The following is a 20404-nucleotide window of genomic DNA, read 5'->3' as shown; positions in this document are numbered from 1 at the left end:
TGGAGCAAAAGGAAAAAAACTTTATTCCGGTCCATTTTAAAAGTAACATCCATAGATATCACTCTTAAATAGTAACCTATTGGATGTCACTGTTGGGCAGGTTATCCATGTTTCATTGCTTCATTTTATTTCATGTTTTTCCTCCAATTTCTTCTTATGTCGAGCAAAAAAGTGAATAAGAAAACTCCATTAGAGAGAAATCATTTTAACAAAAAAATGCACCCATTGTCAATGCCACTGTCAGAGAATGACATGGTCATAATAACTGGACCGGCTTATTATTATTTGAAGGCGATGTACCATTTTGTCTTCGTGCCTTCCTATTTGTCCTTATATGGTAAAGCCCCATGTTTTTATTCATATATGATGCTCTTGGCTAATAAGCTTCTCCTTAACCATGCATATTTCTTGATTAAAAAAAACCCCATACATATTTTCCTCACAAGGTTTACAGTGATTGTGAAGGCTAAGGAGAAAGACCAGTCCAGTCTTTAACCTTATAGAACCCTCTGATTCAAACTTAGACAAATGATTTTTATCTATGTTTGCAGGGTACCTTTTGGGATTGAAATCCTCAATTAACTTCAACCCAATAATTCCAAAGTATTATGAAAACCTGTCATTACAGTAAAAATTCTGTCAATCTGATGGACAAAAATCAAGACATCACATTCTCATCCAAATTATCTGATAATCCGTAACTTTATATACCAAGTAATTACTGAACAAAGTAAGCCTTGGAATTATTTTTACAAACTAACGCAGTACACTTTCATGCTGTGCAGTTGTGCACACCCTCTATATCCATCCTAAAGAGGAAGTAGTAATTGACCCAAAAAAAGAAAAGAAAAAAGAGGAAGTAGTTGATCGGAGATGGTGTGTGTGAAAGAAAAGGCATGTGGACCGTAAAAAAAAACAAAAACGAAATAGAAAACAGCCTTCAAAAGTTTAGAAGTAGATTTTACAGATCAACCTAATCTGCCCCCTGACCTGCGGTTATTTAGTATGGTATAGTTAGTAAGCTGTATGTCATCCCAATGATGACATTCTGGAAATTAAGTGCTTCGAGTTGCAGCGCGCTCTGTTGACGAGGCATTCCCCTCTTTGTCTGTATCAGAAAGATGTTTTGGGGCAGATGAGGAAACAACTTCGACACTAGCTGGAGCTGATGGTTGTTCTGCTTCCGTTGGATCAGTGCTGGGCTCTCTCCGCCATTGTAGACTAGAGCTCGGATACCGTGGTTTGTTGGGGATGGCCTTTCTGTTACCATGTGCGTGGAAAGGCTTCGCAGAAAGCTGGGCTGGGGCTGTTGCCGCAGAAGCTGCTTCTGCCTTCCTCAGCACCTATACAATAAGTATACAGGTGAAAAGTTAGTTTTTCGAAAATTATTGTCAGTGCTCCAAAGGTGAATCTCAAATTTACAACCTAAGATCCTTGTGACTAACAGAATCTGTACCCATCTTGTGCACTTTAATTGGAAAATTTTAATAGAAGAGAGAGATAGAATGTGAAACATGAGGGATACACACGGGTATAAAAGAGCTTGTCAAAGAAAAGAGGAATTCTATCTATTCAATTCTCTTTAAAAGATTTAAAAAAAAAAAATCTTTCCTTGATCAGAAATAGAAACTCTGTTGTCACCTACAACCCAAGAGAAGCTTAATATTATCAGCCTATTCAGTTTATTATCTTTATCCCAACTTGGTTCTCTTGAAAACCAGTTAATGGCAATTGTATAGCATTTTTAACATTTATCCACTGCCCAGTGAACATGGACAAAGTTAGAACAATTGAGTAGCATATTTACTACTCTCAACCATGTTAATCTCCATAAGGCCTACCCTCGTCTTTTTTATTTATTTCTTTCGTTCTGTTTTATTTTTTTTTTTATTTTTAGGTTTCCCACTTTTTTTCTTGTAATTTACCAGATCAATAACCTAATAGATCCTGTGAGACATATAAGGAACTGCTCACCTTCACAGTTCTTGAATAAAATGTTGTCCCACTCAATGCCACGGCTTTGTCAACAGATTCCTCGTTAGCAAAGGTAACATAAGCAGCCCTGATAATAGAATTGTCATAAAACTGTCCCAAACCAAAGATAAAACATACAAACAGACTTTGGGTACTTCTCAGATATAGGAGAGATGACTAAATAAGTGTTACCTTTGTCGGTTAGCAGTTAATATGTCTGTCAGCATTACCACATTGACAACCCCTCCACAGTTGGCAAAGAACAACGACAAAGCTTCTTTAATTGCTTTAAAACGTATCTGTTTTATTTTTTCAAATAGTACATGGTATGCTTATGAGTTATTTTGAACAACAAATGCAGAATTTAAAACACGTTAAATAAATCAGAAGGAATAATAGCAATATCTCCATGGAAATTAATCACAAATACCTTTCATTTTATTTAAACAAAAGTGTTCTACAACCCCTGCTTTCTGGTTAGATTAACTAAGAAGTGAACTCAAAGCGAGGATAACGGGCATGAATCGGCACACACCTCTGGTTTCCATCTTTTACTATCAACTGCTTTACTTAGAATTACAATCCAACCAATTAAATACCTTCCTTTAATTATTTTCTGTTGGCAATAGAGTCAGGCTCTTCTCATCACACTATTGTGAGCTTTAATGTTTCTCTCAATTACAGTCTACGTACTCTATGGCCATCTTCTAAGGTTCAAAAAGTATTTCAACTTAAAACAAAGATTGAAGCAAATAACTCAAATAATTTAAACTTCCAAACAACATAGAAATATAAATGTGTGAAAAACCCTTCAATGACGATTGGTACTGTAAATCCCCATATGGAATGTCAGAGAAAACGTTTTTAGACTTAGTGTCTAAATTATCATGTGATTCCATCTCCAAGGTACACGACAGTCATCAGAGGAAGTCCATCAATAAGCTTTGTTAACAAAAACAAATGACAGTTGTGGAGAAGAATTTATATTTATAATAAGAAAACAAGTACTAATAGACAAGGAACAAACAATTTAGTGAGAAAACCAATGCTCAATTATCTTGGGGCTACTTAGGTCTCTGTATTTACCAACCAAAAAAGAGAAAAAAGGAGCAACATACACAAATAGCTTACAGCAACATACACAAATAGCTTACATTTGTTACTAATACAGTTCTTGAGTCAACTTCAACGTTTTTCTCTGAATCCTGTAATATACCTCAAAATGAATAAGTGCATTAGATTCCAGAAAAGTTAGTAAAGCTAGATCAATGAAATGATTATCAGTCAAGAGAGGAAAAATATGCATTTTAATGAGGAAGAGCAGAAGAAATCCTAGAGACCTAATTACAAGTCTTTATAATGGTTAAATATTCTTCATAACATGTTTGTGTTTCTGATAAAATTTTACTTCGCTTAAAAAAATTGAAAAATCCATAACAATGCACAAAATCAGATTAGGACCTTATGTGAATAATCCTCACATCATAGTGTTAGCTTTCATCCTATGCATAGATAATTGAAGAAGTTCCAGTCATACATTGAACTATCCTGCTACATTTGCCTCTTTGAAAAAAAAAAACAAAAAGAATATATCTGCCTCTTGCATAAACTGTTTATGAACAAAAAATTTAAAATACAGGTTACATAGCTGACAACAAGACAAGAAAAATCAAAGAAACAGAAAGAACACTGGCCCATACAGAGATCAAAAGCCTTTTTCTTTTCCCCGGTACTGAGCTTGTAAACAGCATCACTATAGTTTCATTCTATCACACATCCACCTGCTCCCCCTACTTTCCCACACGCACACACACACACACACACATGTATTGTAGTTCTGAACAAAACTGAAAGCATTTATATGTAGAAATGAGCTTCATATTTTAGCAAATTGATCCAAGTTACACAGAGGCTTTACCAGAATTCGACAAATGAATCATTTTCCATCTTTTTTCTCCATCGGTAGCTGCTTTCAATGAAGCTTTAACATTTCCATTTCAATTTGGTGCAATCTTTGTTTCACATCAAGCACTTCCTGGGGGCAAGATATTCAAAACAGGTCTCTTACCAATTCAGTCAAGGAGGAAAAAAAGAAGTTGATTCTCAAAATCCAATCTATCACACAATTCAATCCTCACAGCTAGCACAGGCTTCAGATTCGCAGTAAATTTATCTTATATGAACTATGATCTATGAGGAAAAGAACATACCGATACCAGGCTTTGAGTAGTCTTCAGACCATTTTTGGTTAAGTTTGATTTTTTGAAATCCTGTGAGATAATTTTGCATTGAGGATACACGTTTCTCTCATGCACCAAAGAAACTGAACTAGTACCAGGGTCTGCACTGAGTTCACCAAAGAGCCTCTTCCGCCCAATATTATTTGCAATATGCGGTCCACCCACTGCACTACCACCATGCTCCACTTTCATTGTCTCAACAGGGTAACCGTAAGACCTCCTACTAAGAGATCCAACGGGGGAGGCATCAGAACCGTCCGTCGGAGACATGATGACGGTGGCCGCGAGAGAGAGAGAGAAAGAGGGCTGGGATGAAGAGGAAGGGTGTGGGGCTGAGAGGAGATCTCAGGGGTAAAAGGGTCAAGTTACTGTTCATAAGCCTACAAAACAGAAGGGAGAGACCCACCATTTAATTGGGGGCAAAAATGTAATTTTATGTTGTGCTGTGCAGGTATTGACTTGCTGTCCTAACCGAACACTGATCTAAAAATCCCAATCATTTCAAAATTAAAAACCAAAAAGTATAAGGAAACAGAAGAAACTTGTTTAACACGTTATCAGAGTTGCGTATAAATAAGCCTATTCTTCATCATGAGCCTTCGCATACCCTTTCATTCATCAATCATCCTCTCTCTCTCTCTCTCTCTCTCTCTCTCTCAAAGCTATCAAAGCTATCTTCTTCTACAGTAACACAGTAAGTTCCTCTTCAAGTCCTGTCTCTCTCAATCTTCAACTGCATTGTATGTGTGTTTCTTTCAACTCCTCCTCTGTTTTCGAGATCATCATGTAACGATTTTTGTTTGTCATAATAATCATATAGCGAGCACAAGTAAGAAATAAGACCACCTCTTCTTCTTTCAAAATCTTTAGTTGTAACTTGAATGAGGCATTTAGTATTGCCCTTATTTTGCATTGAGAGTTTCCTAAAAGTGTATTTGTAATTCTAGACTTTGCCGATCATGTTCAGGTGGCTAGTTTGGTTTGAATTTATTTATAAGTTTATTTGATTTATCCATGTGGATGTAGGGTTCATATCATTAACATTTTGTTCACCTTTTAGATGGAAAATCGGTCGACTCGCATAGCAATAGTGAACACTGACAAATGCAAGCCCAAAAAATGTAACCAGGAATGTAAGAGGACTTGCCCGGTCGTACGTACTGGTATGTATGTTATGCTACTTCTTTTTTGTACATGGACTTCTTATGCATAAATGCTACTTGTTATCTATTATTAACCATCAATGTGCAGGTAAATTATGCATTGAGGTCAAACCTGTGTCCAAGGTTGCTCGTATCTCCGAAGAGTTGTGCATTGGCTGTGGTATATGTGTTAAGGTGAGTGAAGATTGTATTTTGTTTGTCTTGTTTTCATCTTCTTTTTATCTACTCTAGTTGTGTTTTAACAGAGGCATTGTTTTCATTCTGGCTATGATCATGTAGAAATGCCCATTTGGAGCAATTGAAATCATCAACTTGCCAAAGGCACTGGACAAAGACACAACCTATCGCTATGGGTCTAACTCTTTTAAATTACACAGGTCAGTTACTTCCTTACCACTTTGATCAGCTTCAGGTTTTAGTGTTTTAAGTTAACAGAAACTAAATTATACATAATTAGTACAGGTTACCAGTCCCTAGGCCAGGGGAAGTTCTTGGTTTGGTTGGAACTAATGGCATTGGGAAGTCAACTGCCCTCAAAATTTTGGCTGGCAAGCTCAAACCAAATTTGGGTCGTTTCAATGTAATACCCTTTACATATCATCGTTTTTTCATATTTCCAATTTCTCCCCTTTTCTTAGTATATGATCATTTTTCTCAAGTTTTGTTTGATGAATTAATTCTTTTGAATGACTATAATTTGTTTTTTATTCTTTTGTAGAATCCTCCAAATTGGCAGGAAATCTTGACTTACTTTCGAGGATCGGAGCTGCAAAGTTATTTTATTCGTCTCTTGGAAGATAAGTTGAAGGTAGGTATATAGATTATTTCTTCGTTACCGGTTTTGTTTTGTTTTGTTTTTTATTTTTTGCCTAACCTTCTGTTCTTGGGCTTTTCTGTGTTGAACATGGGTTGTTTCCGACACTTATGCTATGTGTGATGTTGTTTAGTCCAGTTAATTGCATAGTCGGGCACTTATATATTATTTCCTTTGCTGTTTTATGTAATATGTTTTATTTTTCCTTTAAACAGGCTGTTATAAAACCCCAATACGTTGACTACATTCCAAAAGTAGCTGAAGGCAATGTAGGGGAGTTGCTCAAACAGAAAGATGAGAGAGGTGTGATGGAAGAAGTCATTGTTGATCTTGAGCTAAACCAGGTTCTAGATCGTAAAGTAGTCAATTTATCTGGTGGGGAGCTTCAGAGATTCGCCATTGCTTTTCTTGCTTTGCAAAAGGCAGATATATACATGTTTGATGAACCTTCAAGTTATCTTGATGTGAAACAAAGGCTTAAAGCTGCCAAAGTCATCCGATCTTTGATCAGGCCTGATAGGTTTTGTTTTCATAGCTCTCTTCTTCTCTTCTTGCCCCCCCAATTTTTTTTATTTTCTTTTCATTGCTTATATTTGTGGGGTCTTTTCTTGCTTACATTGGGCATGTTTAAGTAATGGATGTTTTGCTTTGCTTTACATTTTCAGCTATGTAATCGTTGTGGAGCACGATTTGAGCGTCCTAGACTACTTATCAGATCACATTTGTTGCTTATATGGGAAGCCGGGTGCATATGGAGTTGTAACCCTACCTTTCTCAGTTAGAGAAGGAATCAACATCTTCTTGGCGGGATTTGTTCCTACAGAAAACCTAAGGTTCCGAGATGAATCTTTGACTTTTAAGGTAAGATAATAAATTCTGTCAATGAAAATGCTGGTTTTAAGCACTTAATCAATATTTTTAAAGATATATAATCATGTTGTTGTCTTGTTTGTTTAGGTTTCTGAGACTCCACAAGAAAGCGGTGAGGAAATTGAGACATATGCACGGTATGGGTACCCATCGATGACTAAAACGTTGGGAGACTTCAAGCTTCAAGTTATAGAGGGCGAATTTAGCAATTCTCAAATTATTGTGATGTTGGGTGAGAATGGATCCGGAAAGACTACATTTATGAGAATGCTGGTACGTACTAGTCCTTAACATTTTCACTCTTTTTAATCAATTCAATCATATGTTAAAATTAAATTGCATCTTGATATATACGTGGAGTCATTGCATACATTTGATTTGTTCAATTTGTAGGTTGGCCTATTGAAACCTGATTCTGATGTGGAGATACCTGAGCTTTGTGTTTCCTACAAGACCCAGAAAATTAATACAAAGCGTGCAATAAAAGTCAAAGACATGCTTCATGAAAAAATTCGGGATTCCTGTACACATCCCCAGTTTGTGACAGACGTGATGAAGCCTCTTCAAATTGGGCAATTAATGGATCAAGATGTTACCAAACTCTCTGGTGGAGAGCTGCAAAGGGTTGCTCTATGTCTATGCCTTGGAAAGGTAACTGATTGATTTTAGTTTACCTAAGTTTACAGCAATAACAAATTAAGTGCACAGTATGATGCATCTGCTTTGAACTTAACTTATATGCAGCCTACTTTTTGCTTGATATTGCAGCCTGCAGACATCTATCTGATAGATGAACCAAGTGCATATCTTGATTCTGAGCAGCGTATCGTTGCAGCAAAAGTCATAAAGAGGTTCATCCTCCACGCTAAGAAAACCGCATTCGTGGTTGAGCATGATTTCATTATGGCTACTTACTTGGCCGACAAAGTTATTGTCTATGAAGGAAAGCCATCAGTCGATTGTATTGCAAATTCTCCACAATCTTTGTTGACTGGGATGAATCTCTTCTTATCTGTAAGTCTTGCAGCTTGTTTAATTTACCTCCTTGCCTTGCATATACTTTGTCCTCCAGTTGAATGTAACGTAATTTTTGTTGTTCTACGATTTGATTCTCTCTTTGTTTTTCCAATGTGGCATTGCAGCAACTGGATATCACATTTAGACGTGACCCTACAAACTATCGCCCAAGAATCAACAAACTGAACTCAACCAAGGATAGGGAGCAAAAAGCTGCTGGGTCCTATTATTACTTGGACGACTAAACTGGAACACTGTCCAACATGTTCGAGACAACAATTCCCCCTCTCCAAATCCAAGGGTGGGACTCTATGGGACGACTAAGCCCCAGCCACCGATACCAGGCTTTGAGTAGTCTTCGGACCATTCTCCATTTTCTTTGTCTCAACAGGGTAACTGTAAGACCTCTTACCAAGAGCAGGAGCTAGCTGGTTGGGGACTTTCCCATCTTGCTTCTTATGGCCAACACCATAAAAATCAACACTCGTGTGCCCTACAGATATGTCCTCACTTGGCTTTCCTCATCTATCATAAACACTACCCCGAGGTTTTTCACTACGCGGGGATCCTGTACCTGGTGACAGACTACTTCAGTCTCAATCATGGATTGTGGGTGCAATTCAAGTTTTTAAGTTGAATTTGCAGTCTCAATCGTGGATTGTGAATTGGCTCCTATGGTTGGTAGGAACCAGAGAGTGTTCAGAAGATACTGTTGCTGATAATTTTTTTATTTTCTGTTACAACTCCTTGCTGCTATAAATTGAATGTTAGTTGTTGATAGTGGTTTAGTTTTTGTTGTGTAACATTTTTAAACATTTGTGATCAAAGCAAAAGTAAGGAATTTGACACGTTTGATTGACTTTGCTGAAAAATCAGCAATCTTTATGAAGAAAGAAACCTATCAAGTATACTTAAATTTTGAGATAAATCTTAAGGTATCCTTATCTACTGACTTTAATTGTTGGTTGCGTTTAAACCTGAAAACAGTTGTTAATTTTTTCAACTTGAGATGGTGCAATATTTTTGCCACTGGTTGCTGGTTTATATGGAAATGGAGATGCTGCTCTGTCTTTGATTCTTCCTTCCACTATCCTGATCTGTTGGAAGAGTTCCTGGGACTGCAGCATCTTTCATATTTTCAGGGAGGTTAACTTTGCTGCTGACTCTCTGGCCAAGATGGGGCATGAGATGGAAATGGGTAGTCACTGCTTTGTTTTGCCTCCTGGTGGTATTACCGGTGTTCTCCAAGAAGACTGGGATGGCCTTTTAAGGTCTAGATTGATTTATGTTTAGTTGTTGTCTGGGCTTAGCCCTTTTTGTTACCCCCAAAAAAAAACATTCAATTTACGTAGCAACCAAACAGGATTTACTAAAACTATAAATAAATAAAAGGCACAAACAGTTGCTGAAAACTTTGCAGATTAATATGCAAACAAGCATATGTAGACAGTTTGAAAAACACAAACTTGAGACAGAGAGAATCTCTTTAGAAACTAAACGAAACCCATTATGCAAGGGCCTAATCTCTTCACTGTCACCGGACCCTGAGAGAGCTTTGTCAAATAAAGTATGGCAAATATTCAGATATGCTCATATTTTTATTCTTCTATAATATGAAGGTATTTATAAAGAAGTACAACCCTAAATAAAATAAGAATTGAATACAAATTACAATTATAGAAATAAATCTAAATTATAATAGGACTAGATAAATGGGTAAGTAACCAAAATCCTAATATAGTAAGGAACCCAAATCCTAACTAAGTAAGGACCCGCCAACACAAACCCTCAAGTTGGGGCAAAGATATTTCGCATGCCCAACTTAACAAGTGAGTCATAGAACACCAATCGAACAACTGTAGAGAAGGCTTTGTCATAAACTACAATTGAAACAACTGACAAACCCTAACAAATAGGGCACATAGAATAACACATAAAAGCAGAACACAGAAACCCTGTGAGCAGGGCAGTAGATAATGCAGAACACAAACCATGTGAGTACGACAATAGATAAGACAGAATACAAAAACCCTGTGAGCACGACAGTAGATAAGGTAGAACAAAAACCTGTGAGCACAATAGTAAATAAGCCAAAACACAAAAACTATGTGAGCACAACAGTAGATAAGGCAGAACACAGAAACCATGTGAGCATGACAGTAGATAAGGCAGAACACAAACCCTGTGAGCACGGCAATAGATAAAACAGAACATAGAAACCATGTGAGCACGACAGTAGGTAAGGCAGAACACAAATCCTGTGAGAACAACAGTAGATAAGGTAGACCACAGAAAACCCTATGAGCAGAACATAGAAATCCTGTGAGCACGACAATATATAAGGCAAGGGCAAAAAGCAAACCCTTACCCCAACAAAATGACAACTTTGACTAATTTTAAGAAACCCACTTCGCTTATTAAATTCTACAGGCACAAGTATCTGGAATCTTTAACTCTACCTGCTTGCAAGGTTGAGCCGTATGATCTTGGTAGGTTTGGTGTTCTTAAGGACTTATGGCTGGTCCTCATTGATTTTCCAATTTCTGCTCTTCCAAGACTATTAAGTGAATGCAAGTTCTTGGAAAGCCTAACTCTAAAGCATTCTCCAACACAAGTTAGTAAATCAAACCGAAACTTGCTTTGGAGCAACGCTTTAGAGTTAGGCTTTCCAAGAACTTGCATTCCCTTAGTAGTCTTGGAAGAGCAGAAACTGGAAAATCACTGAGGACCAAGGGTAAGTCCTTAAGAACACCAAACCTACCAAGATAGGTTGAGTTAAAGAATCCAGATACTTGTGTTCGTAAAACTCCACAGGCAAATCAAAACAGTCCCCACATGTTTCAAGATCATATTCATCCAATGTTAGGTCTGCAAAATCCAGCGTATTCTAGAAACCCCAAAAAAAAAAATCAACAAATAAACTTTTCATAACCTTCACCCTCCTAAAAGAGTATTAATGATGTTCAAACAAAATTTGGAGAAACTCGAAGCTACCCAGCAATTGTAAGGCTAGCCTAGAGAAATCTACAGCTCTTTCTTCAGCTATTGATGAAACTGGGTCTAAGTTGGAAGGCATGAAGCAGAATTGCCATCTTTGGAAGCTGCAATGAGGGCCATCACCACGCAAAAGTGTGGATATTCTGCAATTAAGGACCAAATCAATGGTGCCATTGGCCCTGCTGCTGATGTCGTTCGGGAGATTGAGAAGTCACTCTCTTTTGCATCATGTTCTGATCTTCCTGCTTATCGAGGGTTGTCATCGTCGTGATGGAGGGCTTCTCAACTATGCATTCAACGAACTTGAAGCTGAATTCATAATTTTATTAATGGAGAACAGTGCTACTACAACCAAAAGTGCTAGTAATTCAAAAGCTTCAAGTCATAGTTGAGAGATTGAATGCTGCTGATCGGCCTGAAAAGTGCATATTCGTGTACGTATGCTGAAGCTCGGAGTTTGAGTGCTAGAAGAAGCTTGCAGGCTCTTGATCTGGACTACCTTGAGATAGAGAGCACAGAGTTTGTTGATGGGTCGCATTGACTCCTGCATTGACCAATGGGCTATACGCGCCGCGCAGCTACACCCTTTCAATAGCAAAATCCTGATTTCTCTTTTTTAATTACTTTATTTAGAAGTTATGTTTTAATTACTATTTACTTATTGAATAATTTTTATTTAAATATTTGATTAAATAAAAAAATGAAAAATAATAATATCCATTTATTAAGTAATAATAATATAATGTATGAATTTAATTATTCAGTAAAAAATAATCACATATGAAATTAATTAAATAAGGCTAAGATATTATGTAATTAATAAAAAAGCAAATAGTAAAAAGGATATTATAAGATTATAGCCGCAAGGCTGCACTTTTTTGTTTCAAGCGTATAGCCGCTCGGCTGTACTCCATAAATAGAATGTTTTATAAGTAGCGCCGCGCGGCTGTACGCTTTGAATAGCATAATCCTGATTTCTTTTTTGAATGGCCAAGTGGAGTTGCAAAGGCGATTTTCTCCTCCTTCGGATGGTAGCGTTCACAGGCTAGTAAGCTTTATAACTAATTACTATAATAAACTGCTAGGAGATGATTATAGTCCAAGCTTGATCTAGATCTTGCAGATCCATCAAAGCTGGAAACAAGATGTGTGTGATGATGGTGATGATGATGTCCTTTCCCATCAGATTTATAGTACCATGAAGGAAGTTGGGCTAAATTTGGATGCATGGCCCAAGGCCAATGAGGACATCTCCCTCTACCTTTTCATGATGAACAATCACTGTCATTTCGACCAAATGAAAGGCACACAGCTTGGGGATATCATGGGAAATTCTTGGTTAGAAGCTCATGAGAAATACAAGGACTATTGTGCAGCTCTCTACTTGAGAGAGAGGTGGGGAAAGCTTCTGCCTCTTCTAAGTCAAAAGGGTTTAATTTCATTTCCTTTTGATCACCAGGATTTTGATTTTCAATGAGGCTTTTTGATGAAAGGTACAAGAAGCACTCTAATTGGGTCATATATATGACGAAAGCTTGAGGAAGAAGGTATGCCAACTTTTGGTGCAGGCAGTTGTACCTGTTTATAGGAGCTACATGCACAAGTGTGGGGTTTTGGTTGAACAAGATGCAAGTGGTAGCAAATATGTTAAATACACTGCACAAAGCTTGGAGAAGATGTTGTGCTCCCTGTTTCAGCCCAAGATTGGCAAGTATTCCAGCATCAAACATATACGTTTTATTGGTAAACTAAAAAACGTCGTAACGAATCAGCTTCGTGTAACTCTTAAGGCAATGTGACTTCGTTGAAAGAGTAATGTTAGAAGGACCATATTTTTAGATTATAGGATCATACATCTAATAGACGCAGGATCCGTCTAAACAAGCGGGTCCTGAACTAATATGGTATGTAATGTGGTACAAATAGTGTTGAGGGCAAAACTAGTTAGCCCTGTGTTGATGTAATATTCAGTTTGTATAGATTTACACTTACTAATTACTTACTATGTATTTATTTAAATTATTATTTATGGATTTCCTTTTAATTTTTTCAGAGAAAATTATTTAAAAGTCCACTTCAAGCCTTAAATTGTATAATGGGTACAAAGAATTAAAGCTTTCCAGTTGGGGCGGAAGAAAAAAAATGTTATTCCGGTCCATTTTAAACATAACATCTCTAGATGTCACTCTTGAATAATAACCTATGGGATGTCACTGTTGGGAAGCTGTCCATGTTTCATTGCTTCATTTTATTTCATGTTTTTCCTCCAATTTCTTCTTTTTATGTCAAGAGCACAAAAGGGAGTAAAAAACTCCATAACAGACCAATAAAAAAATGCACCTGTAGTCGTAGTCAATGTCATTGTCAGAGAACGACATGGTCATAATAACTGAACCGACTTATTCTTATTTGGAGGTGTTGTACCATTTTGTCTTTGTGCCACCATATTTGTCCTTTTATAGTAAAGCCCCATTTTTTTATATACATAATTTGATGTTCTTGGCTAATAAGCTTCTCCTTAACCAAACATATTCCGTCAGCAAGCTTAACAGTGATTGTAGAGGCTAAAGAGAAAGACCAGTCTTTAACCTTATAGAACCCTCTGATTCAAACTTAGAAAAATGATTTTTATCTATGTTTGCAGGGTACCTTTTGGAGTTGAAATCCTCAATTCACTTCAACCCAATAATTCCAAAGTATTATGAAAACCTGTCATTACAGTTAAAATTCTGTCAATCTGATGGACAAAAATCAAGACACCACATTCTCATTCAAATTATCTGATAATCCGTAACTTTATATACCTTCCGAGTAATTACTGAACAAAGTATGCGGTTGAATCATTTTTACAAATGAACGCAGTACACTTTCATGCTGTGCTGCTGTGCACACCCTCTACATCCATCCTAAAGAGGAAGTAGTAGATCAGAGATGGTGTGCGTGAAAGAAAAGGCATGCTGAGATTTCCTAAAAAAACAAAAACGAAATAGAAAACAGCCTTCAAAAGTTTAGAAGTAGATTTTATAGATCAACCTAATCTGCTCCCCTAACTAGCGGATATTTAGTATGATCTAGTTATGATCTAGTTGAGTGAGCTGTATGTCATCCCAATGATGACATTCTGGAAATTATGTGCTTAGAGTTGCAGTGCGCTCTGTATCAGAAAGATGTTTTGGGGCAGATGAGGAAACTCCTTCAACACTAGCTGGAGCTGATGGTGGTTCTGCTTCTGTTGGATCAATGCTGGGCTCTCTCCGCCATTGTAGACTAGATCTCAGATACCGTGGTTTGTTGGGGATGACCTTTCTGTTACCATGTGGTACATGTGTGTCGAAAGTCTTCGCAGAAACCTGGGCTGGGGCTGTTGCTGCAGAAGCTGCTTCTGCCTTCCTCAGCACCTATACAATAAGTATAAAGGTGAAAAGTTAGTTCTTTGAATATTATTGTCAGTTCTCCAAAGGTGATTCTCAAATTTACAACCTAAGATCCTTGTGACTAACAGAATCTGTACCCATCTTGTGCCCTTTAATTGGAAAATTTTAATAGAAGAGAGAGAGACAGAGAGAGAGAGAGAAACATGAGGGATACACACGTGTATAAAAGAACTTGTCAAAGAAAAGGGGAATTCTATCTATTCCATTCTCTTTAAAAGATAAAAAATAAAATCTTTCCTTGATCAGAAATAGAAACTCTGTTGTCATCTACAACCCAAGAGAAGCTTAATATTATCAGCCTATTCAGTTTATTATTTTTATCCCAACTTGGTTCTCTTGAAACCAGTTAATAGCAATTGTATAGCATTTTTAACATTTATCCACTGCGAACATGGACAAAGTTAGAACAATTGAGTGGCAGATTTACTACTCTCAACCAAGTTAATCTCCATAAGGCCTACCCTCGTCTTATTTATTTATTTATTTCGTTCTGTTTTATTTTTTGTTTATTTTTAGGTTTCCCACCTTTTTCTTGTAATTTACCACATCAATAACCTAATTGAAACTTTGAGACATATAAGGAACTCCTCACCTTCACAGTTCTTGAATAAAATGTTGTCCCACTCAATGCCACGGCTTTGTCAACAGATTCCTTGCTAGCAAAGGTAACATAAGCAGTCCTGATAATAGAATTGTCATAAAACTGTCCCAAACCAAAGACAAATCATACAAATAGACTTTGGGTACTTCTCAGATATGGAATAGATGACTAAATAAGTGTTACCCTTGTCGTTTAGCAGTTACTATGTCTGTCAGCATCACCACATTGACAACCCCTCCACAGTTGGCAAAGAACAATGACAAAGCTTCTTTAGTTGCTGAAAAATGTACCTGTTTTTTTGTTTGTTTTTTTTTCAAATAGTACATGGTATACTTATGAGATATTCTGAACAACAAATGCAGAATTTGAAACACATTAAATAAATCAGAAGGAATAATAGCAATATCTCCATGGAAATTAATCACAAATACCTTTCACTTTATTTAAACAAAAGTGTTCTACAAACCCTGCTTTCTGGTTAGATTAACTAAGAAGTGAACTCAAAGCGAGGATAACAGGCATGAATTGGCACACCCCTCTGGTTTCCATCTTTTACTATCAACTGCTTTACTTAGAATTACAATCCAACCAACCGTCCTTTAATTATTTTATGTTGGCAATACAGTCAGGCTCTTCTCAACACACTACTGTGAGCTTTAATGTTTCTCCCAATTAAAGTCAAGGCCTCCACATACTCTACGGCCATCTTCTAAGGTTCACAGAGTATTTCAACTTAAAACGAAGATTGAAGCAAATAACTCAAATAATTTAAACCTCCAAACAACATAGAAATATAAAAACCCTTCAATGACGATTGGTACTGTAAATCCCCATATGGAATGTCACGTTTTTAGACTTAGTTTCTAAATTATCATATGATTCCATGTCCAAGGTACATGACAGTCATCATAGAAAGTCCATCAGTAAGCTTTGTTAACAAAAACAAATGACAGTTGTGGAGAAGAATTTATATTTATAATAAGAAAAAAAGTACTAATAGATAAGGAACAAACAATTTAGTGAGAAAACCAATGTTGATTATCTTGGGGGTGCTTAGGTGTGTGTATTTACCAACCAAAAAAGAGAAAGGAAAAAAAAAAAAAAAAAAGGAGCAACATACACAAATAGCTTACATTTGTTACTAATACAGTTCTTGCGTCAACCTCAATGTTATTCTCTGAATACTTTAATATACCTGAAAATGCACAAATGCATTAGATTCCTGAAAAGTTCAGGCTTCTGGGGACAACAATGATTGCCAGTTAGTAAAGCTAGATCAATGAAATGATTATCAGTCAAGAGAAGAAAAATATGCATTTTAATGAGGAAGAACAGAAGAAACCCTAAAGACCTAATTGCAAGTCTGGATAATGGTTAAATATTCTTCATAACATGTTTGTGTTTCTGAGAAAATTTTAATTTGCTTAAATTTTTTGAAAAATCCATAACAATGCACAAAATTAGATTAGGACCTTATGTGAATAATCCTCACGTCATTGTGTTATGCTTTCATCCTATGCATAGATAATTGAAGAAGTTCCAGACATACATTAAACTATCCTGCTACCATCAGAATACATTTGCCTCTTTGACAACACACACACACACACAAGCACAAAAACAAAATAAAAAAAACATTTGCCTCTTATATAAACTGTTTATGAACAAAAAATTTAAAATATAGCTTACATAGCTAACAAGACAAGAAGAATCAAAGAAACAGAAGAACACTGGCCCATACAGAGATCACAAGCTTTTTTCTTTTCCCGGGTCTTGAGCTTGTAAACACCATCACTAGAGTTTCATTCTATCACACATCCACCCAAAACCACCTGGTCCCCCTACTTTCCCACGCACACACATGTATTGTAGTTCTGAACAAAACAGAAAGCATTTATATGTAGAAATGAGCTTCATATTTTAGCAAATTGATCCAAGTTACACAGAGGCTTTACCAGAATTCAACAAATGAATCATTTTTCCATCTTTCTTCTCCATCGCTAGCTGCTTTGAATGAAGCTTTGACATTTCCATTTCAATTTGATGCAATCTTTGTTTCACATCAAGCACTTCCTGGGGGCAAAGATATTCAAAACAAGTCTCTTACCAATTCAGTCAAGGAGGAAAAAAAGTTGGTTCTCAAAATTCAATCTATCACACAATTAAATCCTCACAGATAGCACAGGCTTCAGATTCGCAGTAAATTTATCTTATATCAACTATGATCTATGAGGAAAAGAACATACTGATACCTGGCTTTGAATAGTCTTCAGACCATTTTTGGTTAAGTTCGATTTTTTGAAATCCTGTGAGATATTTTTGCATTGAGGATACATGTTTCTCTCATGCAGCAAAGAAACTGAACTAGTACCAGGGTCTGTACTGAGTTCACCAAAGAGCCTCTTCCGCCCAATATTATTTGCAGTATGAGGTTTACCCACCGCACTACCAACATGCTCCACTTTCTCTGCCTCCACAGGGTAACCATAAGACCTCTGACCAAGAGCAGAAGCTTCTGGATTCCTCTTTGGAGGTGTTAGTGCTTGCTGGTTATGGACTTTCCCATCTTGCTTCTTATGGCCAACACCATAAAAATCAACACTCGTGTGCCCTAGAGATATGTCCTCACATGGCTTTCCCAATCTATCCCAAACACTACCCCGAGGTTTTTCACTACGCAGGGATCCTGTACCTGGTGACAGACTACTTCCTAAATTGTTATTGGCACAAATCTGTTTAAGACAAGGACGTCCTGCATGAAGAAAGCATCAAAGTGTTCATCATTATTGGGCCATAAGCAAAGGAAGCTTATACATTTTCTATAAACAGGCAATTAACAAGATCAGTTCCACAGATACATACACACCCACATAATTGTGTATTTCTAATAGCTTGAATACGTATATAGGTAATCTAATGTGCTACCTGACATTAAAAATCGTGCATTTTCAGGCACTGCCTCTCTTTTTGGTAAAGGTAAAAGCTCCTTAGGCAACCCTCTTGATTCTTGATTGAGAATCTGCTCTACAATAAGCAAATTCTGAACTTACAAAAAGGAAACTTTGTGTATAATCACTAAGAGCGCCATTAAACAGTGTAATCAGCCAACCTGGTTAATATCATTTATACACTGAGTTCTTCGATCTACCTCACGGTTTATATTTTCAGTTGCAATAGTTCTTCTCAGAATTCCATTGCTGCATGTCCGTGACAATCCTTTCTTGGTATTCACCTCACTCAAAGGGGCAGAAAAAGAGGGACAGTGTTGAGAACCTTCAGCAAGTTTCACATCCTCAGAAGAAATAGGATCACAAGTTGACACTTGGTAGGTCATGTTGTCTTTCATCTGCCATGGGAAACTACGTTACAACTCCTCCTAAAAATCTATCATACATAAAAAAATAAATTCGTATAACTGATATTACCACAAGCTCATCATGTCCAGTAGAATAACTCTGGAAATCTTCACATCTGTCAGTGCTTGCACCCTTGCATTTATCACTGTCTTGGGGACTAACGGCAGCAATTTCATCTAGATACAAAAAGCCAGAGTCTGTAGAAGATTGACCAGGCTTTTTCAAGATAAGATTCCATAACCTACATAGGCAGACGAGTTGAAAGTTATTTTGAGCCATTCTTGTGTGCTTAGAAATAAGACGAGACGGATAAATGACCTTATTAATGAAAACAAAATGCAAAGCACTTAAATTATTTTACCCAATTTTTGTGAGGGAATTATCATTCACTTTTAAAATTGGGTGAGTGCGATAAAGAAGAAAGTTACAGCTAATCAAGAGAGTTTCATATTCAGGGTACCAGGATACAAATTCTACAGTCCTGTTGCCAAGAAATGCCTCTAAATCCTCTTTTGCCTGATATTGATGCTTTCCATTACAAATCAGCACTGTAATATACTCCTGAAGTGATGAACACATTACTCTCAGTGAAATTTCAAGAAGTAATGTAATCCCTCAATAAAAGCTTGTTAATGAGAAGAGTGAATAATCACGCATTTGTGCTTCATCACAAAATTTCAACTCAAGTTTAAAAATAAGAAGAAACAGATAAAGAACACTTTGGCAATGATTACAGAAATTGACCACTATTCATTGTTGGAGTAGCAATCCCAATTCCATTTTTTTACTTCTCATAAATCAATTTGCAGTATCATTGAGAACAAACATTTTTCTTTTCAGTGTGTGGATTTGAATATATAATCATCTAATGGAGAGCTACCATTGAAAAATTGAATCAGGCAACTTAAATTATTCACTCATACTGCCACAACCTGAATTCCTCCAAAAACAAAAAAAGAAAGACAATTATGCCAGCAAGGGCAGAACCAGGAATTTTTTAACAGGTGGGATAGAAAGCAGATATATAGGTTTAATATTTTTTTACCCCCAAAACCTTACTGGGGACTGTAGCCCTTGTGGTAGTTCCGCCCGTGTATCCCAGTCACTATCACATTTTTATCAAGTGATTGCAATTATTTTAACTCTTAGGACATGATTTCTTGTTGTCCACTCAACTTCTTTTGAATATAGAAGAAATTAAGTAAGCCCTAGCCTCTTGCTTGCTCTATCTAAGATTAAACATTCATAACATCTACATACACGTCTGTGTAACTCTGAAGCACAACTTCAAATACCTTAATTTAATTATTAAGCACGCGACGTTTTCATTCTCATTTCACCCGACAACAAAATCATCACAAAACGTAACGTAAAATGTTAATATCTTTGCTTACATTTTCTAGTCAACCAAACGAACACGAAGTTTTCCTTCCCATCCCACTGAGAGAAATAGCATCAAACACAACGTAAAGTGTAAATTCATTTTCCTACAATTTCTCAGCAACCAAACGAGGAGCTACAAAAGAGAATCGCTCACACATTTTCCCGAAACATCAATTTATTTCGCTAATTATACTCAGAATATGGAAATAAATAAAGGACTATTATAGCGTAAGTTGAACTGGAAAGGATGAGAAAATTACAGCGAGGACGTCGTCTCTGTAATCAGCGAGAAATTGACGAAGCTCGCGGGAAATGAAGGATTTGAGTCTCAAAGCCGCATGTGATTTCCTGTGGACCTTGAACGACCTAGGGCTCGCCGAGAAAATGTCCATCGGAAAATGCAGCGTCGTAGGCTCTCACTCTCTTCTATTCAATTCTTTTTCCCAGCTCATCAAACGGGTCTGAAAGGAGCCAGTGACGCTTATAAGCATGCTGCTCAACGGGTCGGGGACTCGTGCCCCTTTTTACCGTTTCAACCCGAAATAGAATAACAAA

General features: G+C 36.8%; 3 protein-coding genes and 1 pseudogene across 7 annotated transcripts; 2 read left to right on the top strand and 2 right to left on the bottom strand.

The window, feature by feature from the left end:
• LOC18784257 lies at positions 646-4507 on the bottom strand. Of its 4 annotated transcripts, XM_020559534.1 has the most exons (6): positions 4185-4505; positions 3893-4009; positions 3129-3179; positions 2167-2273; positions 1975-2062; positions 646-1343 (listed from the first exon to the last, which is right to left on the bottom strand). In XM_020559534.1, exons 4-6 carry the CDS (start codon positions 2199-2201, stop codon positions 1056-1058), a joined length of 411 nt encoding a protein of 136 aa, XP_020415123.1. In that variant the 5' UTR covers positions 2202-2273; positions 3129-3179; positions 3893-4009; positions 4185-4505; the 3' UTR covers positions 646-1055. The 4 variants fall into 4 exon arrangements, with proteins under 4 accessions (XP_020415123.1, XP_020415126.1, XP_020415124.1 ...); XM_020559537.1 differs by lacking the exon at positions 2167-2273 and having other exon boundaries at positions 4185-4507; XM_020559535.1 differs by having other exon boundaries at positions 2167-3179.
• Positions 4641-8926, top strand: LOC18784141 (ABC transporter E family member 2). The gene is made up of 12 exons (XM_007217562.2): positions 4641-4908; positions 5275-5377; positions 5466-5551; positions 5657-5754; positions 5840-5957; positions 6096-6185; positions 6407-6711; positions 6857-7052; positions 7149-7334; positions 7455-7712; positions 7830-8075; positions 8204-8926. The coding sequence occupies exons 2-12, from the start codon at positions 5275-5277 to the stop codon at positions 8321-8323; spliced, it is 1806 nt and encodes a 601-aa protein (XP_007217624.1). The 5' UTR covers positions 4641-4908; the 3' UTR covers positions 8324-8926.
• On the top strand, positions 10676-12874 carry LOC109947876 (annotated as a pseudogene).
• LOC18781638 lies at positions 13852-20286 on the bottom strand. 2 transcript variants are annotated; one of them, XM_007217446.2, is made up of 11 exons: positions 20110-20286; positions 18927-19027; positions 18536-18707; positions 18220-18456; positions 18036-18129; positions 17363-17862; positions 17066-17183; positions 16244-16305; positions 15294-15400; positions 15102-15189; positions 13852-14473 (listed from the first exon to the last, which is right to left on the bottom strand). In XM_007217446.2, exons 1-11 carry the CDS (start codon positions 20239-20241, stop codon positions 14204-14206), a joined length of 1881 nt encoding a protein of 626 aa, XP_007217508.2. In that variant the 5' UTR covers positions 20242-20286; the 3' UTR covers positions 13852-14203. The 2 variants fall into 2 exon arrangements, with proteins under 2 accessions (XP_007217508.2, XP_020415122.1); XM_020559533.1 differs by having other exon boundaries at positions 18539-18707.

The sequence above is a fragment of the Prunus persica genome, chromosome G3, assembly GCF_000346465.2.
Source record: "Prunus persica cultivar Lovell chromosome G3, Prunus_persica_NCBIv2, whole genome shotgun sequence".
Classification (NCBI taxonomy): Eukaryota; Viridiplantae; Streptophyta; class Magnoliopsida; order Rosales; family Rosaceae; genus Prunus; species Prunus persica.
Note: the sequence above shows the minus strand (reverse complement) of the source record. Positions and strands in the feature narration are given on the sequence as shown.